We start from the raw sequence: 15,168 nt of genomic DNA, 5'->3' as shown, positions 1-15,168 counted from the left end.
TACAGTTAAGAGAAGAATGGTGTCCAATCTTCTAAATATATTCCTTATATATTATTACATTGAGCATATTTATATATAGCATTGTGTATGTACAAAATATATTAGAGTTATGAATATAGAAACTCTAGAATATGACATTCTACTTTTACATTTATCCAACAGGCTCTTCCTTCTTAATATAGTGAATAAGTAACGCAACATTACCAACAAATAACTGTACAGGTTTTATATCACACTGAGCTTTGGAAATTTGGATGTGAGTTTTGGTGGTTTACATCACACTGAAGACTTAATATCCTTTTTAAGGAAAGCCTTGGCCTTAATTAGGGCATCGTCGAAAGCACTTTCTTTCATACAGGGTCTTAGTACTTCCTCTGCATTTCAGACACTTGACACACAGAGGTGAATAGGATAGCCCTTGGCTTCAAGGAATGCAAATTATAATCAGAAACAAAGATGCACAAACAAACACATTCAATGAGATAACTAACAGCTTTTTTATTTTTAAAAGAGTTTTCTGATAGCTAGCTTAGCACTTTAAGTTCAACTCCTAGTTGAGGCTGAGGTGATTTAAGTAGCTAGCCCAAGATTATAGAGCTAATACAAGAACTAGACTTGGATCCAGATCTGTTTAACCAGTGCTTTGATTCTATCCTGTATCATTCGTACATGTTCTGTAGAAAAGGGAGATGCGAAGTTGAGGGGAGATTGACCCTCTTATCTTGAGGTAACAGTTGAACCAGACTCTGGGAAAGGATAAGTAGAAGTTCAAAACTGGTCATTAAGTGGTGAGAGTATGTTTGGTGGGTGAAGAGCATGGGGAAGGGTTGGAGAAATGTGAATAAGCGAGACATTTTGCAGATAAACAAGAAGCTCACTATGACAGGAAGATACAATGAATTTATGTATTCATTCCACAAAGAATTGTTGAATGCATATTGCCTGTGGGAGATTATTCCAAGTACTGGTAATACAGCAAAGTGAGTAAATGGAGACTGACTCGTAGGAGATGAGAGTAGAGAAGAAATCTGTCCTCAAAACAAGCAGACTTGTTCTGTGACTCATTAAAGACCCGAACTACCAATGCTGGACTTTTAAAAACATCTTTTTACTTTGTAATGGCACAAGTATTGGTGTGACTATATCCAGAATATTTTAAAGCAACCTCCAGACATATCATTCCACAGGGGGTACGCTGTAGAGAGAGATTTACTCAGTATACAGTTGGGAATTCTAATAATTTGAGCTGCTTAGTAAGGAAAAAGCTGCCTGGAAGCAATAAGAATGCACATCACTGAAAACACCCAGACATTGGACAGGTATGTTTCATGACCTTCTAGAAGGAGGACTGTAGATGAGATGAGGCTGCCAGCAAATGACTTTACAGTTTTTCTAGAGCTGAAATTCTACATGTTTCACACTGTGCACAGGAAATTCTATAAGTTAGGGGGAAAGATAGAAAAAATAGAAAAAATAGTTTTTGCATGCATTGATGTACAAATACAGTTCATATGAATGGGCCAAGGACATCGATAAAATTAAGTGAAAATTAATTTAAAATGAGAAGGAAAATTATGATAGCATGCATTTTCTTATCTGTTGACTATTCTATTGTTTCAATATTAGAGTAAAAATGAAGGCCCAGAGGATGGTTGTCACCATGTAGAAGACTTTGTCACAGGCAGTCTGTGATCTTTCTCTACTTCCCCAGCTAATGAAGTCCTTCTTTAGGTCACCAGACCCGGTAGATGATTCTGCAGGTTTCTAGTGGTAGCATGCCCATACAGGATCCTAGACCCCAAGATACTGTATGAAGTCATGGATGGTATGAGGTCATGGGTGTGTATGAGGTCATGGGTGTGTATGAGGTCCTGGACGTATATGATGTCATGAAGAAAAGGACAGTTATTACTTCTACTTTTTAACTTAAAAATGGAAAATGAAATAATTGTGACCAGTAATGAAAACATTAGCCTTCCTTGCCTCTGGTTTTTAGGTTTTGCAAATCAGTCAAGGTGAGAGATTAGATTTTTTTTTTTCTATGCTAGTGTATGTTATTAAACATGAGGCTAATAGGATTTTACTTTCTTCATTGGGATTGAAAAGTTATTATTTACTTTCCTCGTTGGGATTGAAAAGTCATTATTTGAAGACTATAATGTAGTAGAAGACAAGCTCCCTGAGGACAGGGGTTTTGTCAGTTCTGTTTGTGGCAGTAATCAGTGCCTAGAGCAGTCCCTTGAATCAGTAGATAGTTGATCGATGTCTGTGTCATGTATACATTAAAAACTGCTCAGAGGCCAGTTGTAATCTCAGCACTTTGGGAGGCCAAAGCAGGTGGATCACCTGAGGTCAGGAGTTCAACAACAGCCTGGCCAACATGATAAACCCCTGTCTCTACTAAAAATACAAAAATTAACAGGGCGTGGTGGTAGGCGCCTGTAATCCCAGCTACTTGGGAGGCCGAGGCACAAGAACCGCTTGAGATGGAGGTTGCAGTATGCTGAGATCGCGCCACTGCACTCCAGCCTGGGCAACAGAGCAAGACTTTGTCTCAAAAAAAATAAAAATTTTAAAATAAAACTGCTCATAGACTTTTGGGAACACTGTGTCACCTGACGTTGCTAGAAATAATTCACTGAAATGATAAGGGCTGTTAAATCTCGGCCTTATTTCCTTTAAGTGATATAACTTGTCTTCCATATATTCAGAATCCTTACACAGTTTTAGGAAACTCTCAAATTTATGACATGATTTAAATATATCCTTAATATGCATCTAGAAACATTGTTAAAGAGCAGAATTTCCAGCTACATGAGGCTGTCGTAAGTGATACAGCCCACAGGAAGTTGACTACAGATGTCTTGTCATCTGACCCATCCCTTTCTACATTTCTGACAAGCAGTCAGCTACTTTCTGAATAATCCCAGTGACAAAGTGCTCACCGCCTCAGAAGGCAGGTTACATCACTGTAGGAGTTCCGTAAACACTAGCCATCCCTGTTACATAGAACTACATCTCTAACTTCTGCTCATTCAACTTCCTCCTTCCTTGAGATCAACAGAGAGAATGTCAACACCCAGTCATCCATGAGACCACACTTCAGCTCTTTGAAAACAGCTCCTGTATTTGATCTTACACTTCCTTAGGCTGAACTCCACTTGGTCCTTAGAAAAACAATAGCAGCAATAGCTCCTGTTTTTTGTGCATGTACTTAGCTAGCACAAAGTCAGTTTCAGACATTTTACACCCGTTGTGGCTAATCATCACACTAATGTTAGAGATTTTATTAAACTCACGACCATATAATGCAACTAAGATCTAAAAAGGTTAGGTAATTAGCCCCAAATCATAAGGCACATTCAGTGGATGGGTGACCTGGAATTTTAAACCCTGTCTGCTAGATTTCAACATCTAGAATGTTATTTCCACTTAAGTAACTATTTATACAGCAACCAACCCATCCAACAGCAATTTATTGCCTAAGTCAGGCACAAATGGAAATAAGATGGATTTCCTTTCAAGTAGCTCAGTCTAGTGGGGCAGAAGACACACAGTTACAAATAACTTTAATATAGTGTGGTAGTTGATATTGAATCCCACCTCCTCAGCTTGCGAACTATAGAAATGTGGGCAATCTCTTTGTAGTTCATTTTTCTCTGATGTAAAGTAAGCATGTTAATCATCTACTTCAAAGGGTTTTATGAGGATTGAATGGAACAGTACGGGTAACATGCTTAATACTATCCCTGGCATGTAAAAAGTACTCAGTAAATGACAGCCTTAACTCTGTATGTACAAGATGCCCCGGAATCACCAAAGAGGGACACTTCATCCTGCTTGGAGACAAGTGGCAGGGAATGGAGAAAAGCAGGCCCCGTGGGGAGGTCAGGGAATGCTTTTCAGGGGCAGTTACGCCTGGAGATTAACATTTGCGTTGAGTCTGCGGAAGGTACCAGGACTAGAGGGAGATGGATGGTTTGAAAGATGGTTGGAAAGTTGACATTGTAATGATGCTACAAGTCATGGTGTAGGCTTTGCAATTCTTCCTGTATTCAGAGTGTAGCTGAGAGGGCGGAGGTCACTGAACAGTTTTAGATTGGGTCTCTTCTGGATGGCTTTTAAGGCTATGAGGAGGAGCATGGATCTGTGGAAGACTGGAGATGGGAAGCCAAGGGTAAGAGGTTTTCATAGTAGCCTCAGTAGGAACAATGAGGGCATTTGTACCAGAATAGAACAGGAATGGAAAGGATGGGGTCAGCTGAAGAATGGAGGTAAAAACAACAAGATGTTGGAATAAAGAGAGGGAGTTGAGAATGAGTCTCCTGTTTTGGCTTAAGTTACTTAGGTCAGCTGGTGGCGCTACCAGTGAAGGGAGAATAAGGGAGGTGGCAGGTTTAGAGAAGTCCATGAGGAATTCTGTTCCGGTGAAAGTTTCATGTGTTGAGTCTGGAGCTATGAAATACATGGGCTATGGATATGGGTTAGAAATTCTCCAGCATCCAACCTGCAAGAGGTTACCTGGGCACAGGTGAGGGATAAGAAGCAGACAGGCAGGGAGAACCCTGGATCTGCCTACACTGGTCTTAGATTTTACTAAGCCCAAAGTCATCCACATTTGCTGGGAAGAATGTGCACTAATAATACAGCCTTCCTAGATTCCCATGCTTAAACTAATGACATGGAGGGAAAAAAGAGAAAACTTCAGCTTTATAAAAGAAAGAAAATATATTAGAAATGCAGACAGAGTCTCCTGGGAGAAACGGCAACCTTACCTTAAGAACTGTAGTGAGAGGTTTTGCATTTGTTTGTGTTTTTTTTTCCATCAGATGTGTTCTATCCAAAGTTTTGTGTTTAAATATGTACTTTTCATTGTTGAATTACTTCCTAACTGGCTCTGGTTTCTTGCTATCACCATAATGGCAGACATTTCTTCAGCAATCTTCTTAGAGGTACTTCTTGATATTAATCTAAGTGGAATCTGTAGGCTACCTAAGGCATTCATGATTCCACAGGCATGAAAAGAGGATAAACTTTGGTGTTAGATCAGGCTTTCAGTTATGAATGTGCTGCTTATTACCTGTGGACCCTTGAGCAAATTAGCGCCTTATTTGCGCCTTAACTTTCTCAGTTGTAAAAGGAAGTAATAATGTCTGCTTTATGGGCTTAATTCTAAGGATTATGTTAAATAATGGATAAAATGCATCTGACATGTAATAGATGCTGTACTAACATTACCACCCATGTTATTATTTTTTATTTTTCAGAAATTTGGTCTTTAGGAATAAACTTGTATTTTCAGTCAGTTGATAATGATGATGATGATGATAGAAAATAGTTACATGTTGCTTTACTCTGTGCCAGGCATTATTCTAACACTTTACATCTCTTAACAGATATGATCCTTATAACTGCACTGTGAGGCAGGCTCTGCTATCATGCCCATTTTACAGATGAAGAGACTGAGATTTAAAGGTTATATAACATGCCCAACTGATTGGTTTGGGAATAATCAAACTGAGATGATAAATTCTGCGCAATTTCTTTTTACAGCCCTCTAAAAGGAAGCCTTGATCATCGGCTTCTCATGTCCGTATTTGGATGTTTCCAAAATGTGTGCAGAACATATGCTGATTAGGGGAGTTAACAGAATTTTCTAACATTAGCTAAGATGTTTTCAAAATTGCCTTAATGCTCCACTAACAGTGTGACACTCTAAATAATGTTCTGTCTAATTTCAGCCTGTGAAGTTGAAGCGGGGAAAGTATACCAGGTCTCCTCAAAAGAGCACATGCAGCCTTTTAAAGAGAACATGGAACAATTTATTATTCAAGGTAAATTCCAAAGAGATGTGTTATGTTTTTCTCCCCTTTCAGCGAAAAAAAAAAAAAGGTAAAAGGCATTGTTTGAAAAATACATATTGCTTTAAAGGGCTTATTTTGACATTACAGAAAAACAGATTAAGTTGAATTATGAGTCACAGAGTTGTAAGAGGCTAGCAATTTGATAAACATACTATTTTGTGGATAATGTTCATTATTAATGTTTGCTTGCATGACAGTAAATACACTAGATATTAGTTAAAATAACTCATCTTTGTAAGACATTAACAATTCTATGCTTTTTGTGATAGAAAATTAGATGGTATTATTTTACATTTTAATTGTGCTGATGACCTCATTTCAACCTGGTATTTATTTGACTTGTCAAAACATTGTATCCAGAGAACAGACTATATTGATGTTGTTCAGATCTTCAGAGCATTATTTGCAGTTTTTTAATGGGATACACCAATACCTCTGGATATTCAACACCTTTCTTCCAGGGAGCTTAAAAACGTTATAAGTATTATCTCATGGACTCTTCCTGCATTTCTAGGAGATAGGCAGGGATGGAAAATTTTAGAAGACAATAAAGAAACAAAAAAAATTTAAGAGGAAAACATCTATTAAACGTCTTGATGTTTGAAATCACTGAAACTTATAATTATATCAAAGCATTTACTACTCAAAATATTTCAACTTTGGAATGTTCCATCTCCTCTGAAGATCAGATTTGTATCATGCCACGCTCTGGGAAAGTTCTTTCTGTTTCAGGAATTCTCCTAGAGGCTCACATGGCTTGAGACTGAGGCCAAGAAAACTCTGAAGATTGGCTCCATACTTTATTTTGTTATAGGTTGTTCAGATGTCATTAATGATGACTTACAATGAATTAGTCATACTACAATTTGATTAAATGTTAGGCACAGCTTTTTTTAAGACGGGAAAATACTATTTAATCATTTAAGATAATTGTGAAGATTGAAACACAACTCTGGTGAAACTCATAAATCAAGGTGAATGTCATTTTCCAATTCCGTGGTCTTCATAACTTAGAGTGGAAAATCTATTCATTGATTCTTAAAGGATCCTTTGACTGAAATCGTTAGTCCTGTAGTAAATATTAGGGAACATTTTGTAAACTCATTCCACTCTTAGTAGTGAATAAAAGTGAATCGTGCTTTTTCCATCTAGTGGGTTTGTGGAGTCAAGAGTATGTAGCACATTTTTTAAAAATGTAACAGGAAATAATATGGGTAAAAGCATAGAATATTCATTTTTGTCGTATAAGAAGAAAGGAATCCTTAATCCTAGGATTTATTCAAAAAAACAATCAATCTATTCACTGGATTTCACATCCAAAATGTAAACAAGTGTCACTCATATTCTTGGCCACATTATATGTGATTTATTATATAATCTTTCGAATCCACAATTTATAGACCAGGCATTGAGACTGGTGTTTTCCATACCGAATAGTGAAATTATATTTTGCAACACATGTGCTTTCAAAATACAGACTGTCAGCCAAATATCATATCTCTGGTAGTCATTTATAATGATTTGAAAGGCAGTTAGAGGTGTTTAGGATTTGTCTAGTGGTTCCCTGGTAGGAAAGATGGGATTGCCCAGTCATACTAAATGTGTAAGTAAGTATCTCTTTGGATTTTAACAACCTTTCATTTTTTTTTTTTTTTCTGAGACGGAGTCTTGTACTGTCACTGGACTGGTATGTAGTGGTGCAATCTCAGCTCACTGCAACCTCCACCTCCCAGGTTCAAGTGATTCTCCTGCCTCAGCCTCCCAAGTAGCTGCAATTACAGGCACCTGCCACCATGCTCGGCTAGTTTTTGTATTTTTAGGATTTCACTATGTTGGCCAGGCTGTTCTTGAACTCCTGACCTTGTGATCCACCCACCTTGGCCTCCCAGAGTGCTAGGATTACAGGCATGGGCCACCGTGCCCAGCCAGGAAGATCTTTTAACCTCCTTATTACAAAACTCAGATATTAACTCTTTTTTATACTTCTCCATGTTAAATGAAAACAATGTTGTAAGGATACTAACCTATATACTGTATTCTTAGAAGCAGGAAATGCTTCACCTTTTTGCTGTTAAGTTAAACAAGATGAGTCTTCATGGCACCCCTTCCACCACTTTCAGTTGCCTTTTTGTTTCTTCTCTGCATCTGCTCTTCTGTGTTCATTTAAAAATTATTTTAATGCTTTCAATATGCCCAGCTATTCTGTTGGGTATGATTTACAGCAGTGAATGAGAAAATGTATGTGTCTTAATGGACCTTACATTCTGCATTACCTGGAAGACAGGTGATAACAACAACATAAACAACAACAGAAAATTTTTTGAAAAAAAACCTGTGTACATCAAATGTGTGTAGATAAGTGTGTTAATAATATGAAAGAATAAAAGTCTCACTTTAAGCATAGTCACTCTCAAAGCTGTTTTCAATAACATGTAGGGAAACAATGGAGTTCCAAATATGTTTCCTGTTCTAGTCCATTTTCATACTGCTATAGAGAACTGCCCGAGACTGGGTAATTTATAAAGAAAAGATGTTTAATTGACTCACGGTTCAGCAAGTCTGGGGAGGCCTCAGGAAACTTACAATCATGGCAGAAGACAAAGGGGAAGCAAGGCATCTTCTTTACAAGGCGGCAGGCAGGAGAAGTGCTGAGCGAAGAGGGAAGAGCCCCTTATGAAAAAACCATTAGATCTCGTGAGAACTCGCTCCGTATCATAAGAACGGCATGGGGAAACTGCCCCCATGATTCAATTACCTCCACCTCATCTCTCCCATGACATGTGGATTATAGGTATTACAGTTCAAGATGAGATTTGAGTGGGGACACAAAGCCTAACCGTATTATTTCCCTTCAAATAAATTTTTAAGGCCAGGCCCAGTGACTCACTCCCATAATCCCAGCACGTTGGGAGGCTGAGGTGCACGGATCACACGAGGCCAGGAGTTTGAGACCAGCCTGAAACCCCATCTCTACTAAAAATACAAAAGTTAGCTGGGTATGGTGGTGCACACCTGTATTCCCAGCTACTCAGGAGGCGAAGGCATGAGAATCACTTGAACCTGGGAGGCAGAGATTGCAGTGAGCTGAGATTATGCCACTGCACTCCAACCTGGGAGACAGAGCAAGACTCTGTCTCAAAAATTTAAAATAAAGGTAAATTTTTAAGGATGTAGCCAATTCCTTTGCCCTCATGTTTCTTCTAGTTTAAGGGGTCAGGACATGATTCTAAAATTAAAATTATAAGCTAAAGAAAATACCATCTTAGCACAAACAAATGCCAAATCTTTGCTTATAACTAGGCTTCCATCAATAATAGTATTCTTACATCAGCCTCTGTGCTTAGATTCATTTATATGGGTATGATTATATTTTTGTATATACAAGCAAAGTGTTTTTTAATGTGCCTCATCCTCAAAATCTAAAATCTCTTGAGCAATTCAAGAAACTATGCCCGATACTGCCCAAGTGTCTGTATTGCATTAGCTGCCTCTGTATAACAGAAACATCTCTTATCCCTGTAATTCAGCTATTGTGTGGTCGGTGATCCCACACTCTAAGAGTCTTACGAAATTCATCTAGCCCTGCAACCCATTCAATTTTCCCTCTCTATCTTCCTAGTTCTACTGAAGCCAAGATTTCATGGTCTATGTTTAAACACCTCCTCACTGGGAACATCTCTCACCTCTGCCCTAAAAGAGGTAGATTTAGAGAATGTAGCCCTACTGTTGTAAGGCATTCATTGTTTGTAAAGGTGCTAGATTTGTACTCTCCTTAGGAGAATTGAGAATATACTCACTCAAAAATTGTTCTGACCACCACCCAGCTTTATGTTCTTCATAACACTTATCACTGTCTGCAACTGCATCATTTGGTTGTCCCTCGATAGTATAAGCTTCATTAAGAAGGCAATTTTGCTTTGCTTCTTGCTGTAACCCCATACCCAGAACAATGCGCAGTACAGTGTACGCTGTCTTGCTCACGGGCATAGGTCCAGCAACCCTCATTAAGCTCATCTCTTTGCCTTCTCCATATTTGCACCACAGTATTGAGCAGCTGATCATTTTTGTTTGTAGGAAGGTCCTTACAAGGACACTGACTAGTTGTCACTTTAAATTCATGAACCCACTGACAGAACTCATATTTTTCTCGACAGTGTTACTAGATTTCCCTTGCAAATTGAGCTTTCTCTATTTCTGAGATTCGTTTATATCATCCCTTCCCAAATCTTCACAATCTTCCTATTCCATTTACCTATGTCTCTAATGATAACCTCACCTTAAACCTCAATGAGAAACAGTTACGTGATTATACAGAAGCTCCCACACCTACCCACCATCACATTCTGCAAACCAACAGCATCTGAATCTGTACTTTCTGTGCATCTTTCACTACAAGAGAAGGAAAGTCCTGCTCTCATTAAAGGTAGATCCTTACCCACATGCTCTGGACCTGATACTCCTATTTTTATCCAGGAATCCACTCCTAGAGTTACCTCCCCTTTCTCTCTCAACTGCAGTTGTATGTTTTCCTTCTGGGCTTGATTCCTTCAACAGCACTCAGATGTACTCCATCTTACAGAGCGTGAAACTATAAGAGGGGTGCTAAATATACACCTGTGGAGAGGACAAGTCTTTTTAGTGACTGTAATACTTGATTATTAGAGGAATGATTGGAGGGTGAGAGAGTGTAAACTACAGAAGGAAAAAAATACAACACAAAGAAATGGACACAAGCAAGTTGGTAGTTGCGTTGTGGGAGGGAGTAGAGTGTGATGAGGCTGAACATATATTCCTGGCTGAGGGACTTAGGCTTCATCCAGAAGTCTTGGGGAGCAGACGTTGCTCTTGGGGAGCAACAGTTTCCCATTGATCAAGGGATCAGTGGGGGCAGATCAGACTTGGAAGCAGGAGACCACTTTTAAGATCGTTATGGTACGCTGGTAAAGCAATGAGAAGGCCTTGGACTAAGGAAGTGGTGATGGTGCTGAAGAGAGAAGAGCAGTGATGGTGCTGAAGACAGAATAGCTGTGAGGGATAATAAAAAGATAGAACCAAACGGACAAGGAGATGATGGGTAGGTGTCTAGATTTTAGGTTTGAGTATCTGGGTGAGTGGGGGTACTAATCACTGAGATAGAGAACACGCATGGAAGGAAAGATTTGAATGGTTGGCATGGTTACCCATATGTAAACATGCAAGTGGGCATCCCCAGTGGACAGTTGCGTATATGAGCTAGACTTGGCATAGAGATCTGAGATTGAGGACTGGGCATCTTAAGCAAGGTTATTCTTGCATGGATGTGGTCACCTAGGAGGATAAGAAAAAATAGATCCAGGGATAGTGTGCTGGAGGAGAATAACATTTTTAGGATGGACAGAGGAAAACCAGGTTAGTAGTGAGGTAATAGGAAGAAAATTGACAGATTCTTTTGTTACGGAAGTCAGAATCGGGAAGAGTTTCAGAAAAGAGCAAATGCAAATATTCATAGTAGCACATGTTCAAATGCACTGAGTAAATGAGGACTGAACAACATCTAGGCTTGTGGATATGAAGGTGGAGGTCAGTGGACGGAACATGTTTCTTGGATTGGCATGAGCAGACACTGATTTTCTGAGCTTTTAACATAGAAGCAAAGAACTGGAGTGCACAGATCTTACTGCGGGACAACTATAACTGATGCATACGTGTTGGACCGAACTCTTTAATCAGAGTTACTGTAACTTAGCTTATCTCTATTTTCTGTCACATATGTGACAAGAAACCATATGTGACATAGGATTTTTCTGTCACAAAACCAACATATGTGATGGTTTTGTTTTTGTGCATGTGAGATGAAGACAACTAATTCTTAATCTCCAGATGGTCATTCAGCATTTATTTGCAGTTTGGTGTTAAAATTTTCTTTTTTTTTTTAATAGCAGAAAATGTGGGATACAGAAAGATGAAATAAATGTGATCACTGGGGACTCATGTTTCGTAATATATCTCTCAGAACTCAGCACACTCCTTCCTTTTTTCTCTCTCTTTATTTTTGAATCTAATTTGTATTTTCGACAAAGTATACACACAAAAACCATGTTATCGCTGAACTATAAAGAACCTTAGATGGAATGGATGACCTTTATGTATGGATCTGCTCATGCTGAAATCTCTGGGAGAGAAATACAAGCCTGGGTCTCCTTTGTTGGCCTTCAGTGCCTTTTTAATCATATGGTACATTTTGATAAGTGTATATCTTAAAACTTAAGCTCAACTGTTTTTTGGACAAATGGCAATTTTTTTTTAAAAGGAGTCGGGGGTTCTCTCCATGCTATTACATAAAGTCCCTACCGTGGTTTTATAAATCAAAAATAGCTAATAGGATTTTTCACTGACCTTGCTCTTCATACTTCTACCCCTGCCTTTTCCCAAACATTTCTTCTTTAAACTAAGCATGGTAAATTGTGGCTGAACTAGGGGAACAGAACCACAATGAAAATGCATAAATCTGTAATCACATGCTTATAATTAAAAGAATGTTGAAACCCCAGCTCTTAAATATACAGTCTCTAGTATTGGTAATGCTATACTTGAGAACAGAGAGATGGTGAAAGCAGTGGCTGTTAACTGTGCCAAAGACTGAAAAGCCTAGCAGAAGTGAGGATCTTTCTCAGAAAGGAATATGGAGCAGTACTCTCTACGCAGGGGGAGCACGTTTCATGTTGTACTTCTGTCTTTTTCTGAAAATATGATAAAGACACTTTTTCCAGTAATGAAAACAGGTATGTTTGATTTTTTGGTATAATCTTCCTTCATTGACCATTTAATGTTGAAAAAGAAGCATGATTGTCTTTTAAGCAAACCACTTTTACCATTATGAATTTGGTGTGATTTGTTGTAGATATTTAAATTTTGGTGTGATTTTCTGTAGATTTTTAAATTTCCCTTTTGGAGAAAAACCAAAACACTTGCCCTGCTGGTAAATGGCAGGACTTGGGTCTGAGCCCTTGCTTAGCCCCTCCCAGTTTTAAGCTTGAATGAGGGCAGGTCTCTGGCTCCTGCCCCTTTCAGCAGGAACTTCTTGTCTCGTGTGCACGCCTGTGCAGTGTTCCCTGAGACCCAGGACAGAGGCTGCATCCTAAGGGCTGGTTTTACCCTCTTTTCATTCTGTGTACACTCCCCCACCTGCCTGTGAAGCTCTCGGGGTCCTGCCCGCTCTACACATCCCCCACTCTTTTTCTCCTTTCCCTTTATACTGGGGGTTCAGAACTTCCAGCCAGAGGCTCTGCCCTTGTACTACCTTGTCCCCCACCCCTGTGTCCCCTGTGCCCCCCAGCCCGCCTCCTGCCTCATGGCTCAGGTGTCCCCATGCTGGTCATGCTGGCCCAGGCTGCAAGAGCAAGCCTGGGAGAGTCCCCTGCCTCTGCCACTTTGGGTGGGTAATTGTGCTTTAAGGGAAAGTGGGGGATTCAGTAAGTTTCTGGTGTGCGGGTGGGGAGAAAAAAAAGGTCGTAGGATAACAATTATTAAGCCTTAATACTATTTCTGCTGTGCTGAAGAATGAAGCAAAGCCATTTATACTCCATGCAATTTTAGTTTCATGACTCTTTAGGTCAGTCCGAGCAGCCATTATTATCCTCATTTTATGACGAAGAAACAAATTCTCAGAAGGCTCATTACTTGACTGAAATACAATAGATGGCAAAGTCATGCTGGAATCAAGATCTTTTAAAGGAGGCTGGAGCAGTATTTTAATTTAAAAATCATTGTAATATAGTAAGAGACCCAGATAGGGCAGTTTTGTGGTGTCAGGTGTTAGAAACCATAAATACAGATGAAATCCCATGTAAGATAATCAATTAAACTCAAAAGTCACTAATAACTGGACTGCCAAATGAATACACTTTTGTATTAGTGAAACATTCGTGCAGACACCATGAACCAGACGGACAAAGCTCTTTCCCCTGTTGTGGTGACAAATGATGATTCCATTTTAAAGGTACCTTTCCTGCCACTCTTAACATTTGAGAAGCATGAATTTGAAGTGATTCTTCTAGAAAGAAAAATTGTTTATATCACCAGTTCTTTCTGAGGGTTAGATTTCCAGCAGCCACAATCATTCATTATACAACCGTAGATGAGACTTGATCAAAGAGCCTCTAAGGAGTGATGGGGAATCGATTCCATGTGGGAGTCCCTAACCACCACCTCCTGCATATTTCCACTCGGATGCTCCCACCGGCACCTCACACTACATATCTCCACAATGTGTTCCATGCTGTGTCTTCCGCACCTAGTACGTCACAGACTCCCAAGATTTACTTCACCGATGAATGAATGAAGGAATGACTGTCCATTCAACACAAGCGTCTCAGTTCTTCTGCCCCGCTTGTGTTCTCTAACATTGGAAATAGTGCTACCACCCATGTGATTGTCTAAGACAGAAAGCTGGGCCTCATTCTTCATTTCTCTATGAATGAGTGATGGGAATATTTAAATAGTGCATGTATCTGTTATAAAATACAGGACCATAATGGAATGTAAGTCTTCTCACTATTACTATCCTCTATTTTAACCAATGTTGTATTTCATTTCTAGCCTTCCAGAGATAATTTGCATGGATAAGCATGTGTGTGCATATATATATACATACACACACACACGTGTGTGTGTATATATACCACTATAAGTATATATATATATATGCACATACATACATACACACACACGTATATATCTACACACACATACATATGTATGTGTATATATACTCATAGTGGTATATATACACATACATATGTATGTGTGTGTAGATATATATGTGGCATGAGTAGCAGTGTTGCTGTATATGTATATATGTGTATATATGTATATATGTGTATATATGTATATATGTGTGTATATATGTGTATATATGTATATATGTGCGTATATACCTATGTGTATATATACACACACACATACATACATATATACACACACACATTTGTATTTATTTAGTTTTTACTAGTGGTTACATGCTCTATATGTCTTTCTGCCTTTTGTCTTTCCATTTCCATTATGAAATATTTTATATTTCTTTGTTTTATATTTTCTATAATATAGAGATAACATATATGCATGTGTATATATTTTAGATGCACCCATACTTATAACATAAAATCTTGTACTATATTCATTTTATGTTGAACACAAAAATATAACATTTTGTTATTCTTACACTATTTTTATGAGACAGCCAATTCTCTTCATTTTCTGTAGTCAGGTTTTATAGAGTCACTCTGAACACTGATTTAGTGAATACGGAACCATTGCTCCTATAGGG

General features: G+C 38.7%; 1 protein-coding gene across 2 annotated transcripts in view; it reads left to right on the top strand.

Annotated features, from left to right (window-relative positions):
- Positions 1–15,168, top strand: part of FMN2 (formin 2) — a 398,539-nt gene that overhangs the window by 271,704 nt on the left and 111,667 nt on the right. For both annotated transcript variants that reach the window (XM_005539682.4, XM_065542730.2), the window contains exon 14: positions 5,742–5,834. In XM_005539682.4, the coding sequence (XP_005539739.3) occupies positions 5,742–5,834 (93 nt within the window). The remainder of the gene's footprint in view (positions 1–5,741; positions 5,835–15,168) is intronic.

This window comes from Macaca fascicularis, chromosome 1 (assembly GCF_037993035.2).
Source record: "Macaca fascicularis isolate 582-1 chromosome 1, T2T-MFA8v1.1".
NCBI classification, from domain to species: Eukaryota; Metazoa; Chordata; class Mammalia; order Primates; family Cercopithecidae; genus Macaca; species Macaca fascicularis.
Note: the sequence above shows the minus strand (reverse complement) of the source record. Positions and strands in the feature narration are given on the sequence as shown.